General features: G+C 47.5%; 1 protein-coding gene across 2 annotated transcripts in view; it reads right to left on the bottom strand.

Annotated features, from left to right (window-relative positions):
• The window catches only part of Bcr (BCR activator of RhoGEF and GTPase), a 114,369-nt gene that overhangs the window by 21,385 nt on the left and 79,314 nt on the right, over window positions 1-13,670 (bottom strand). For both annotated transcript variants that reach the window (XM_051186895.1, XM_051186894.1), the window contains exons 9-14: window positions 11,757-11,878; window positions 10,939-11,107; window positions 8,979-9,098; window positions 8,112-8,187; window positions 6,816-6,920; window positions 6,202-6,276 (exon numbers count right to left, since the gene is read on the bottom strand). In XM_051186895.1, the coding sequence (XP_051042852.1) occupies window positions 6,202-6,276; window positions 6,816-6,920; window positions 8,112-8,187; window positions 8,979-9,098; window positions 10,939-11,107; window positions 11,757-11,878 (667 nt within the window). The remainder of the gene's footprint in view (window positions 1-6,201; window positions 6,277-6,815; window positions 6,921-8,111; window positions 8,188-8,978; window positions 9,099-10,938; window positions 11,108-11,756; window positions 11,879-13,670) is intronic.

Here is a 13,670-nt window from a genome sequence, read left to right as displayed (position 1 = left end):
CTTGGAAGCCAGGCTGGGTTGGGTGCTGTGCTGTATAGCAAGGCCACAGCAGATGTTTCCTATCCTGGGAGTAACAAAAGGTGGAAACTGGAGCCTAAAGCTCCTTGGATCGCAGCAGACCCTGGTAGGAATCTCACCAAGCAGAGAGCTAGCACACAGGAAGTTTCACACCAGTGTAGGGGAGGGGACTAAAGGAGGCACTTGTTTGGCTGTGTGTGATATGCGCAAGTGTGAATGGGAAATGACAGGTGGGTTCTGCATGAGGAGTAAGGGAGGCCCGGTGGTGGGGACCGGGGAGGCCATGTCAAAGACCTACATGCATATAGACCAAGATGATAAAAATGTGCCATAATGGATAAGGACATTTGACTGACAGGGCAAGGGGACAGTATGATGCAACAGGACAGCTATCAATGACAGTGTCTCAAGTGAGATGAACAAAGATTGAGACACTGGTGGAGAGTGGCATTGGACTGATGGCAGAGTCACAAAATGGAGCAGAGGCTGCAAGTGACAGGCTTGGCCTGGGAATTTTAAGTTTAAAGAGTAAGACATCAGAGAGAAAAATAACATGGGAGGTGAGGAGAGATGAGTCAAGAGTTGGAAAGGCAGCTCTGGCTAGCATCATTGGTCTGTTACTGGAGTGTGTGTGTGTGTGTGGGGGGGGGGTAGGCCTGGCAAGGGAGGAAGATGATCATGGAACATCCATGTAGTTGATCTTTGCAAACAAACTCCTGTGAGAGAGTTTTCTGTACTAGGCTAATTAAGATACAAAGACCCATCCTAAATGTGGGTGATACCATTCCACAGGCTAAGACAAAGCAAAGCTAGCTTAAGCATTCTTCTCCCTCTGCTTCCTGAGTGGATATTATGTGACCAGCTGCCTCCTGACCCCATGACTTCCCCGTCATGATGGACAGTCCCCTGGAACCTTGAGGCAGAATAAGTCTTTCCCTCCACAAGCTGCCTCTGTTGGGATATTTGTCACAACAACAAAAAGAGAGAGAAGAATACAGGGACCTGGTACTACCAGCAGGGGTGTTATGATAAATCTGACTGTGGTTCATCCAGTCTGTGGCCTGGCTATTGCCCATGGACGGCTCTTATCCAGACATAATAATTGGGCAATATGTTAAGGAAAGGAACTTGAGCAAGTTGATCGCTACAGCCAAGACCAGAGGTGAAAATGTGGCTCTAATTGTTGAAGACAAACCTTGTGCTTCTGGGACAAAATGAAAGTTGTCCTGAAGTCAAGACCCCATCTGTCAGTGTGAAAGTGCAAATTTCACTTGAGAAAAAAGTCTAAAGGAGACTGCTGCTGAGGGGTTCCTTGCTCCTGGAAACCAACTGCCCAGGGGAGTGTTTCCCCCGGTCAGCACAGGAGCTGTGGCAACTGCGGTGCCAGGGGGCCAGGCTCTATCCCAAGCTGGCAGCAGAACTTGGTAATATTGTCTGCACAGTATTACTGGTTTTATAGACATGAAAGATGTAAGATTGGCAGGGAGAGGGGTCATGAAATCTTGCACAATGGTTCCTGATGGGAAATGCTATTCTGTAAATATGTTTCTCATACTGGTTAATGAATAAAGCACTGTTGGCCAATAGGAAAGCAAGACAAGACAGGCAGGTCTAGGAGACAAGGAGGATTTGAGGAAGTAGAAGGAGGAGTCACCATTTTGTTTCCACAGAAAATGAAAAGCTGTACATTCCTTCCAGACTAATTTGGTTTGATCAAGCCAGACCCCCTGAAACAGCGCTGCAGGTGATCTAACACTCAAAAACAGTTGGGACATACCAGCCTTGCAGACTACAGCCAGAATTTCTGCATCTTCTTAGGATCCCCCTATCAGCAGGAAGCAGTTTGGAAAAAACAATGCCCAAATTCCTAAATATTGTTTATAAATGTTTGTTTTCATTTAAAGTGGGCTTGGTTTAAATGGTTAATGACTACAACCAATCTCTTTTTAAAGGTAAAAAGGGGATTATGGTATAGATATGAATACTTTGTTTTGGAATGGATTTTCATTTATTGACACAAGTTAAGGTAAATTTTGTGATATGTATATTTCTCCTTTTGTTTAAGTATTGTGTTTATATGGCTCATTTAGAAATGTAATGTATAATTCAATACAGATTATAGATAGTACCTATGGTAGTCAGATCTTATAGTTAAGTTAGTTAAGATTTCTATATATACAGACATGTATTTGAGATAAATAGGTATTCTTCAAACCTTTCAAAGACCTACAGAATATGGCATTTAAAATGGTTTAGGGTTTTTCTTAGCAGTGAGGCACAACTGCTTCTGGCAACACCACCTGCATCAAAAAGGAAGATGGACATCGAAGAAACGCATTATGAAGTTTACTTCCAATATGGTAAGACTAGCCATTTGGACAAGATACTGCTCTTGTCTGGACTGTTTGACTTTATGCTGTATAAACTGGACATACAGGACCCACAGGAAAGTGACTGCTGATTCAAGATGGACATTGCTACAGAGTTCCTGCTTCATGGAAGAGTCTGCCAGACAGTCTGCAGGACACAGAGAAAAATGACTGACAAACTGCCAATACATGAAGACAGTTTAAAGTTTCCTGATTTGCTGAAGAGTCTGCCAGACACACTATGGCCTATGGGCTGAAGATCGATGATTACAGAAGAACTTCGGGTGACTGACCAGGCAATGAGTTGTCTCTGTCACTTCTAGAGTTTATATACTATCCTTCTGTGGTCTTTGAAGGAGTTGAAGACAGACAGTTATTGTTATAGTTTTCCTTAGTTAGGATTAAAGATAAGTTACATATAGGACTTTAGACTCACAAAGATAAAATAGATGATGGAATATTTTCTTAAATCTTACTAAATGTTAATGGACTAAATACTGTTAACTGTAATTCTTATTTGATAACGTTGTGTAATATATTTTGCTATGTTAAGGTTAAAACCCTTCTTTTTTGTTTTTAGACAGAAAAGAGGAGATGATGGGAGATGTCATTCTGTAAATATGTTTCTCATACTGGTTAATGAATAAAGGTTGACCAATAGGAAAGCAAGATAGGCAGGACTAGGAGACAAGTAGGATTCGAGGAAGTAGTAGGGAGGAGTCAGCATGTAGAGACTTGGAGAACGGAGGTCCGGGTGCACTCTCTGATAAGATGAGACCACGTGGAAATACTTAAGATTAATAGAAATGGGTTAATAATTAAGACAAAGCTAGCCGATAAGAAACAAGTAACTGGCCAACAGCATTATATCAAATACAGAGTCTCAGTGTGTTATCGCTGGGACCAGGCCGGTGGAGGGGGGGAACCTTACTAATAACAGTTCCAGAGAGCAACCTAGGCAAGATAATGTATAATAGAATTGGAATGTCTTTGAGGAGACCTCACAAGGCCACTGAGTTAAGATGTGAAGGTAAGGCCTAAGTTGCAATGGGGCTGGTGAAAATGCTAGGACCATGGACAGCCACCAAGGAAAGCCATGGATACGGAGCAGTTCTGGCAAACAAGAGGGGGCAGCATGCATCAGAGTTGGGTTCCAGGGGTGAGGCTATCCAATCCTTATCCCTTATCAAGTTCAGAGAGTTCCTTCATGAGTCCAAGATGCTGGACATAAAGCTTCAGGCTTTAGCGTTTGTCCTGCTGAATTTTACTCTTGCTTTATTCCTATCATTCCTTGCTATGTCCCCATTCTGGCCTTTGGCTATGGGAATGTTTACTCTGTGCCAGTGTGTGTTGGAAACAGGCAACTTGTTTTTGTTTTATAGGGGTTCAGATGAGACCTGAGACTTTTAAGCAGTGTTGACACTGTGAAAGACAATGGGGAGTTTTGAAGTAGGACTTCATACATTTTACATGTGAGGCAGTTATAAGTCTTTGGGGACCAGGGTTGAAGGTTTTGGCTTAAAGTGATGTTTGGGCATTAAGGTGATATAAGTGTGGACTCACTATAGCTAATCTTGTCAATGCTATGGGAATTAGACTGACTAAGGAGGCAGATCTCTGGGGTGTGACTGTGGGAAAATTATCTAGCTTAGACTGAAGCGAGAACCTAACCCATCCTAAATGGCCCTGAGCTAAATAAAAAGGACAAAGCGAGTTGAGCACAAACATTTCCCTCTGCTTCTTGACTGTGGATGCAATGTGACCAGCTCCCTCATGTTCTATGCCTTCCCTGACATGATGGACTGTGTGCCCCATAACTGTCACAGCAAAGCTTCCCTTCCTTAAATAGCCTTTGCATTCTGTAGTATTTTGTATTTCCTGGAAAATTTTTATTGTATTTTGTAGCATGTCTCATAGCAATAAGAAACTAATATAGGGGCTGATGAGATGGTTTCATAGGTAAAGGAGCCTGTCCCCCCAGTGCTGAAAACATGAGTTGGACCCCTGGAATGCACATGTAAACCCTCCAAGCTGTCCTCTGCCCTCACATACAGTGACTGGAATGACAATGGCACCTGCAGGCTATGTTGGAATACTTAGTTCCCAGTTGACAGCTGTTTGGGAAGGATTAGGAGGTATGGTCTTGTTGGAGGAGGTGTGTCACTGGGGGGGGGGGGGTGGGCTTTGAGGTTTTAAAAAGACAATTTCCATTGTGTTCTCTGCTTCCTGCTTGTGAGATGTGAACTCTCAGCTGCTGCCACCTAGTGTCGTGTCTTTACTCTGCAGTCATAGACTCTAACCCTTTGGAATGATTAAGCCCAGATAAAGACTTTCTAAGTTGTTTCTGCCATAGTGCTTTATCATAGCAATAGAAAGGTAACTTAGACAACGAGCTCACTGGATCACTCATGTTCAAGCACCCAAGACACAGACAAATGAGCGTAACAAAGACAAACAAACAAATACATAAATAAAAAGAAACTAATTTAACCAGTAAACATACATAGGGGCAAAGAGTGAAGCTTGAACTGATTGGCCTGTTACAGCTTTAGAGGAATCATCTGTATTCCAGGCATGCATCTATTGCAACTGTACAGCTTGATGACTCATTTTTGCTTTTTTTGAGACAGGACGTCACAATGCAACCCAAACTGTCTGAGAATTTACGGTGCTTCAGTCTCCTGAGTGTTGGGATTACAAGTGTGCTCCACCATGCCCAGCTTTGATAATTTTTTGATAAGCTAAACATTCTGTACAACTAATGTAATAATTTCAGTAAACTGCCCTCATCCTAAAAGCCTCCTTGGGTCCAATCATAAACCTCATTCTTATCTGATGTCTGATAGGCTGGCTGGCTAACTCAACCTTTGCCCTTTCTACAAATTTAACATACATGGAATGACACAATATACAGATTTCTTTTTTCTTTATCTTTTTGGCATTATTTCCTTTGTTCAGTGTATCTTTATGTTTAGCTGAGCTGCAATGTCTATCAGCAGCTAGCTCATTCCTCTTCTATGGGTCATCATACGGGTACCACATTATGCCTGTACAAGACTTCATGTAGACAGCTGTTTTCATTCCTCTAAAGCAAAGACTTTCGAGCAGTGTTGGTAGAATCTATGAACTGGAGGCTTGCTTCATTTTGTAAGGGCTATGCAATTCGAGTGAACCTCAGTGGTAGAGCTTGTGCTCAGATCCACGAGGCCCTTCATTTAATTGCCAGCACCAAACAAACAAACAAACAAACAAACAAACCCTGCAACATTTTCCAGGATGGCTGAACAGTGTGACATCTACACAGGCAGCACAGCTCCTATTTCTCCATAGCTTCATCAATATTTGATACTGTTCAGTGTATCTTTTGTTTTAAGGTGTTGGGATTGGAGACCAGAAGAGCTACTGTGCAGTCACTGGAGCAGCTCACTGGGAGAGGAAGGTGTTATCTATCTAGTTCAAGAGAACAGCTAAATCTACTCTGTTGATGGGGTTGAGGGACCACTGCCTACATTCCCTGAATTGGAGTTTAGGCTCTCTGGCGTCTTGCTGCTATCAGGCCTTGGGCTCAAATTCTAGATCTAATAATTAAAAGAGCTGCCAGCAGGTGGCAGCCCATTTGTATGCACTCTCTGAGTGAGCTGGGGAAAAGCTGAGAAAACAATCCCATTCCCAGCAGGCTTCAACCAGAATGGTCCCTCAAAGAACAGCACATCTGGTGGACATCTGAATAGCCCCTAGGATGCCCATGCCTCTCCTTAGTAGTCCTTAAGCAAAATTTGCTTTCAGAGTCCACCACCTCCCTCCCCTCACTTACTTGAGCTCTGCTTAAACCCAGTGGCTGAGTGGACGATGACATTCAGGAAGCCGTAGAGCCCAGGAGACTCATCATCTGTGTGAGAGATCACAGAGGTAATCTTTCTGCCTCCCCAGGATGGGAGGGTAAGGTGGCCGGTAGGTCCAGCACAGGGGAGGTAGTTTGAGGCAGTATGTGCCAACTATGGATTCTGCATTTAGTGTCTTAGGATCTAGTTGGGTTCAAAACACAGGCAAACCAGTGCCCAAAACACAGTTCCAAAGAAAGGAGGGTGTGTGTGTGTGTGTGTGTGTGTGTGTGTGTGTGTGTGTGTACACGTGGAATAGGTGTGCTGTAGCACACACACATGTGTGTTAACTGAGTCCAGAGGCACATGGGCAGCACTGAACATAAAACTTGGCGTGGTTTCAGTTAGTCTGGGTTCACAGTACACACAGTCTGACCGGCTGTCACAAACCTTATGACTAGGGACAAAGCCCATGGTCAGTTTCTTCAACAGCCTAGCAGTGGCTGGATGGGGAGAAACTGCTCCTAACTGCTAGCAGATCAGTGTGATGCCCAGGAGCGGAAACTGCCCCTACCAGGACAGCCTGATGCGCAGGAGCCAGCCTTACCCTCTTTGTTGATGGTCAGTGGAATGTGGTGAACAGTTTGAAGTTTTACACATGAGTTGGTCAGCATTTGCAGCTCCACCGACGTCAGAGAGAAACTTCTGAAACCTGAAGGGGTGGAGGGGGTTTGTGAACAGGGCAGACCAGGCTGGCCCTCTCATGTGACCCTCCACAACACTTGGGGGCAGGGACATTAGCAGGCCCCTCACAGAGGCTTGCTGGCTCCCAGGTGAAATGCAGGGATATCGGTAGAGCAATGTAAAGTCCTGTAGCGCCCAGGCCCCAGGGCTCCTGAGAGGACGAGTAATACTGCTTACAAACTCATGCTCACAAGGGTTGACCTGGAAGCATCTCCCTGGTAGGTCTCCCCTGACAGATACCGGTAAGTGCAGTTCTTGTCCTTTACTCTGCTAAGGTGGGTTGTGTTTCTCAGTCAGGTGAAGAAAGGGGTTTATTTCTGGGCACAACTTGGAGCAGGGACAGATGCTGCAATACTGGATATGGTTTGGATCCCCATGGTAGGCCAAGAGTCCCTGGGACACAAGCCCTTGGTCTCTCCCAGGCCACAGAAGCACGGAAAGGAAAGGGTGGTCTCAGCACGGCATAAATGATCAGCTTTAGAGATGGGAGGGGGTGCAGAATGGGGGGGTGGGTCAGAAGCATGCAGAGCCCCCAGCTGTATCTGTAAAAACTGAACCCAAACTCCTGCTTCTACTGAAGCTAATCTCTCATCGCATAACAAGCAAGCCTCTGAGGACACAGTTCTTGGATAATGGGCAGCTGAAGCCCAAGGACTTGGGGTGAGGTCTGCCATTCTACTCCCAGCACTGTCTCAGGACCAAGAGTGTAGCTTGCAATTCCAGAGAGGGGAGGGGGACCAAAAAACCCAAAAAAACAGAGCCCAAGGGGATCAGATAACTGGTGAGCAGGGGAGGCCTGGCTGGGACAGGTGAGGAGGGTAGAAGGTGTGAGAGCAGACATAAGGAACAGCTAGCGAAGATGAGGAATCTGGGATGGTCTGGAGGATGGAATCTCAGGGGAAGGAAGACCAAAGGGCAGGATGGGTGGGAGAGCACAATGGGGCTGGGGAGTTCCTCTAACGTGCTTGCTGGGTTAGGCTGGATTCCATGCTACATCCCTCCCTCTCCTATCGCTACCCCCACCCCCAGCCTAAAACCCCTTGAAAAGCAGAGCACAGCAACAAGGGAAAGGGAGAACATCAAGAACTGTCCTCTGAGTATCCATCCGTCCAGCCCCGATGGCTAACGGCCACCTTCTCCAGGTACAGGGGCCACTCACACTTCTTCTGCTGCTCCCGGATGCTTTCTCTCCACTCGGCCCGCTCATAGTCTGAGGAGATCAGGAATGTGTAACTCTGGTGAGTGAAAAGCAAAGCAGACCCCAGTTATCTCCACTCTGGCTGAGTCAACACTGGGAGAGCCCAGGAGGCAGGGCCTGAGATATGTACCTTTCTCTACCAGCCGGCTGAGTCCAGGCGTGTGCACAGCCAAGCTGACAGTTTGTGCACACTCTACTGTACCGACTGCACTGTGGGCTATGGCACCCAACAAACACAGTGTGAGCCTGTGTCCAGCAGAAAAGCCTTACCCGAAATGCCTGGGTTAGGGGATGACTCTGGCGGGGAGGCAGGTTGCAGCTTAAGGGCATGGAGGAGTTTACAAGGTAGTTCTTTAAGGCTGATGGCATCCAACCCATTATGGGGCAAGGCTCTACAAAGCCTGTCAACTGCTCTCCCTGCCATATGCTAAAGAATAAACCATGCTATGCATTCACAGTATATGTGGTGCCATGGAGGTAGAGGCCTAGGCTACAGATGGCACCAGCGATCAGACCAGAAGACATTGTCAATGAGCCTGGAGGTCTCCAGGTAGAGTTCCTGTACCTAAGGTTACATCTGTAAAAACATGTGTATGCTGTTGACCCTGTTCCCTCCCTGGAGCCCTTGCCACATCCAAGCTGCAGGAGCTGTTATTCAGCAGGAGACTACAGCCCAAACAGGGGGTATGTGCCTGCACATGTGACATGCTGCTCTGATCTCTCTTGGAATGGGGATGCTCCCCAGAGCCATAGAATGGCCACTGCAAAGGCATCCGTGAGCTGGAGACAACAGCAACTGGGTGAGTCTGGACCGCAGGTGGCACTCACCTTGCCATTGCGACTGTGTACCCTGAAGGCCATGCTGGGGGACATCAGCAGTAGCAGTGACTCTTGCTCTGACAGCTTCTTCCTCAGCCTCTCCAAGACTTTGCTGCCCTTGTTTGCTCTCTGCGGAGAGAGAGAATAGTCTTGCTTTTTCATCTGGAACCCATGCCACCTGCTTCCCCTCAGTTGTGGTCCATCACTCCCCACCCTTACCCCCAGGCTCCTGGGGCATCTGTCTGCTGGGTATATTCCAGGCCCTTAGTCAGCTGTCTGCTGGTGGCCATTAGAGGGTGTGAACAGTCTTTCCTTGGGGTTGAGCCCCAGTGCTAACAGGGGTGTGCTCACTAAGCCCTTTCTGAATGAACGAGATCTTCTCATAAGAGCAGAGGTGAGGTCTTCAGCTTGCCAAAACCTGGTCAATGTTCGGGAGTTACTGGGACCTAGGGGACCTTTCCTCTGCTCCCTGCCTTGGTTACATTTACCATCAGGCCCCTGGGACATTGGAGGTCAGGGGAGGAGAGGGTCCTAGTACATTAAGATGAACATCACCATGATCAGATTAGAAAACCCCTCCTTGTCCTGAGCTGTATGGGACCTTCCTGAAGCCACTAGACCCTGGAAAGAAGACCGTGGCCTCTTGTAAGCTAGTGCCCTTACTTCAATTCCCAGAACAGCACGGGATGGAAATAACCACTAGCAGGCAGCAGGGCCCATGGCTCTGCTTAGGGACACTACTACAGAGGTCATAAATAAATTATCTAACATCTACTGTGGTCTTGGATCTCCACTATCTGAAGCTATAGGGCTTCCCTACATGCTCCTAAATGTGCAACATTTGCAGTGTGGAGATCTAGGTAAGCGCATACCTGCCCTGTAGCATCTGCTTCACCAGGGATCCAGGGAGTATCCTTGAGCTGAGGCTTGTCTTCTCATGACACAACTTGTTTGTGGCTAATACCAGCATGCCCCCACCCTTAGACTCAAGGGGCCCTTCTACAATTTCTCCAGAAAAAAAGTTTAGAGGACTACAATTCAAAGCAGCTAGAGGGGTCATTCTCTCTATCTCCACATCCTAGACTGCCCTGAGTCCTCCAACAAACTAATTGGGATGGCTCCCATCCCCAGTAATTAAGCATGTCTCCCTGCCACAACACCACGTGGCTGCTGCCTGAGTATCAGCTAGCTGTAGTTCTAGATATGGAGAAGGCTAGGGTGAGAGGATTGCTTAGGCCCAGGATGCTAGCCTAGACAACCCACCAGGACCTTCTCTTAGTTGTCCCATGTGCGCACTCTTTCTCTGCCTGACTTTTCATTTCTACGTGGTGTGACCTGGGGGTGGTAGGGAAATGGTCCTCCCACTCTTGTGTACCTTTCTTGCCCAGGACCTGTGAGTACTAATCTTCCGGCTTGTTTCTTATTAAGGTAGAACATGAAAAGAAGCAGAGGCTACCCTAGGTCAGATCATCCTGGGATGCAAGGATGGGGTAGGGGAGAGGATGTGAAGATAGGAAAAGGTAAGTACAAGTTGGGCTCAACATTGGAATGATGGCCACATCGGCTAAAATTGGATATGTCAGAAAGGGGCCACGGGGCACCTGTGGGTGTACATGAACCTTCCGTGCAAGGGTCACTGATCACAAGTCAGGTTACAGATGGGGTAAGCATCCTATAATAGGCACTCAGTGAACACCACTGCCAATATGCCTTACTTTCCACTGGGGCTGGGTTGCTAATGACTTTGGTAGGAGAATTCAAATTTAGTTGGAGGCTCTTAAAAAAATCCAGAGTCCAGCACTCTAGGAGCTGGGAATGCTCAAGGGTCCCTGTAGATCCTAAGTACAAGCTGTGTGGGGAGTAGATGCCTGGCCAAGACCAAGAAAGCACCTGTCTGGCCTGCACATGAGGGCTTGCTATATACTCAGGCTACACAGAACCTGGAACGTGCTCTCCTAATCGGTCACACCTTCTCTCGCTGGATGTCACTCTTGATTTGGGAGATTTTGATCTTCAAGGCATCCAGTTCCTCATCTGGCACCAGAGGGATGTTGGGTACTGCCTCCAATTCATCCACCGTCTGGAAGCTGAGATCCGTGAGTGGAATGTACCATTTACAGTCATATTGCTGAGTTTTCCTAGGGTGGAGAGGGACAAGAGCATTAACAGACCAAACACTTCCCTTTGCTTTTGGGAAATCAGACAGCCATAGGTCTGCAGCTGGACCCTTTACCCGGCTTGCAATTCTGCACACGTTTCACGTAACAGGCTGGGCTGAGGTTGAGAGTAGACACTGCCAGCCCCAGTAATGGAAAGGCTAAAGTCCGGAGCCATAGTTTGAGAGGCTGTGGTCTATCTGTTATAATCACTTCACTCGACAGACAGGGAGTGGAGGTGACGCTTCTGAGTGGAGTGAGTTAAGTTCATTCTTGCAAGTTGGTAGAAACATGTAAGGACACTCCAGTGTCACTGTGTTGACGTCTGTTCTAACATGATCTCTTGACTGTGGAGTATTCCAACCTGATGTATCCTGGGCAAATCTCTGGTGATGGTGTGTGTAAAACTTAGAAGGCATCACAGTGTGGGAAGACAAAAGTACAGCTACTACACAGGAGTCATAACCTTGACTGGCCCTCATTACAGGAGGCAGACAAGTCACTGTCCTGCCCTATGACATCTCTGCATGATTAGCCTGGCATCATACCCAGATGGAAACAATGTAAGGTGTACAAGGGTTTGGCTACATTGTTATCCTGTCTGTCAGAAACCAGGGTCAACATCACTCACCCTCCACTTTGCTTCTTCAGCTTGGTGCAAAGGAGCAGGTCGGTGAAAAGGAAGATGTGGCGCAGCTTGCGGGCCCCCTCTACCAGCTCCACCATGAAGCTGTCCTTTAGCAGCTGCCGGTGCTGTAGGCACAGAGTGTACGGGGGCAAATCAGGGTGATGGCTGTGGCAGGGAGGTGGGACGGCGGGGAGGTGGCACACCAGGCTAGCAGGAACAAGACTATCCAGAGACCTCTTTCCGTTGGGGACTTGCCTCCCTATACATTTACTTTCAACAAGTTTTATTCATCTTATTTGCCTGCTAATAGGTGGGGCTGCCGGCATCTCTTTTGTTCAGCCCATTATTCTGAGTCCCACCTATATGCTTGGCTCATAGAAGAACTCCAGAGAATGGGACTGAGGTGGACATCAGTTTGGAGTGATCAGTGCCGCTCTGAGGTCAGCCACACAGAAGGAACACTCCTGTTGAGTGACTGTTCTCAGGCACACAGGTACCATACTCCAGGGAATGACTGGAAAGCCTATCAGTAGAGAGAAGACAGGCCTAGGAAGTCTTTGAGAAGAGGCAGTGCTGGGTATATGGGCTGGGTCTAATGCTGAAGGCTGCAGGAAACTGCAGGAAAGTGAACCTATGTCTGGACCCCACCTCTGGTCCTTCTCCAGACACTAATGACTAAGAACAAAGCCAACAGAAAGAACAGGTGAACAGCACTGCAGGGAAAGAAGTTAGAATCTGGTTCAGCCTGGACAAGCCCCTGACATCCCCTGGCATGGAGGGCCACGTGCCACCATCATAGGCACCTACGCTCATGATGGCGAGCTGATTGCTGGCGCAGGACAGTCAATTATTTTATATAGGCTGGAAGGATATATAGGTGGAAGGATAGGGAGGTTACCAACACGCTAAGACCATGACTCTCACACAGGGCATAAGGCTTTTGGGGTGATGGTAGCCATGAGGTACAAGAAACAATAAATATACATTTGTCTTTTGAGGTAAGAGCCTAGCCTTTAACAGGTGAGCCATCTATCTCCCTGGCCTGACAGTGCATACATCTGAAGAAGTGTTAGCAGGGGCTGGAGGGCAGATTCTAGAGATGGGGATTCAGATTGCTAGGTCTGTGGTAGGGATAAGAGAGGATTCTGGGACTCCAAGGTCTGCAGGGGATGACTACAGGGCACAGTAAGAACACAGAAGCAGGTCCCCAGACCATGAGGTGGCAATCTTTTCTCTATAAAAAGTAACTGAACTTCTTGCAATGACCAGCAGAGAGCACTCTAAGTCCAGCTAGAAGCTGTGGGACAGCAACGTTCAGACAAGTATCTGGCACTGAATGCTCTCCCAATCTCATGTGGGCTTAAGATGTTTCCAAGAGGCAGATTTGGGAAGTACTTTTGAAATCACAACAGTTACTTAACTCTTCTCCAGCTTTGTCATGGTGTGTGTGTGTGTGTGTGTGTGTGGGGTGCTTCAACACTTCCTAGCCAGCACTACCACCCCTGGTTCCCAGTCTATGAGAGCTATTCCAGGAGTCACAGGAACATCAGAGTTGTCCTTGTGCATAGCACCATGGGAATCTGGCTTCTGAGGCCCAGGCATGGGCAGTTTCACCCAAACAGAACATCCAACAGCCAGGGAGGTGGGCCTCCTAGCCTTGGGATGGCAGGTGGGGTCCCAAACAACAGCCCATCCAAGAAAGGAGGCCTGGAATCAGAGAATGAAGGCGTCAGTGGGATGAGGGAGGGCAGGCCCAGTCCTACAGGATGAAGATGGTTCTAGGTCTGGAGGGCAGAGTCTCAGGGCTGGCAGTCTTGCCTTGCTTTATAGTTAAGATTCCTAGGACTTCTGGGCCCAACTCTGCTGGGAGCCTAGCTAGAAGCTCTACTGTGTGGGGAGGGGCTAAGAGAGTCTCAC

The sequence above is a fragment of the Phodopus roborovskii genome, unplaced genomic scaffold, assembly GCF_943737965.1.
Source record: "Phodopus roborovskii unplaced genomic scaffold, PHOROB, whole genome shotgun sequence".
Taxonomy (NCBI): domain Eukaryota; kingdom Metazoa; phylum Chordata; class Mammalia; order Rodentia; family Cricetidae; genus Phodopus; species Phodopus roborovskii.
The sequence above is the reverse complement of the archived record's forward strand: the minus strand, read 5'-3'. Positions and strand labels throughout refer to the sequence as shown.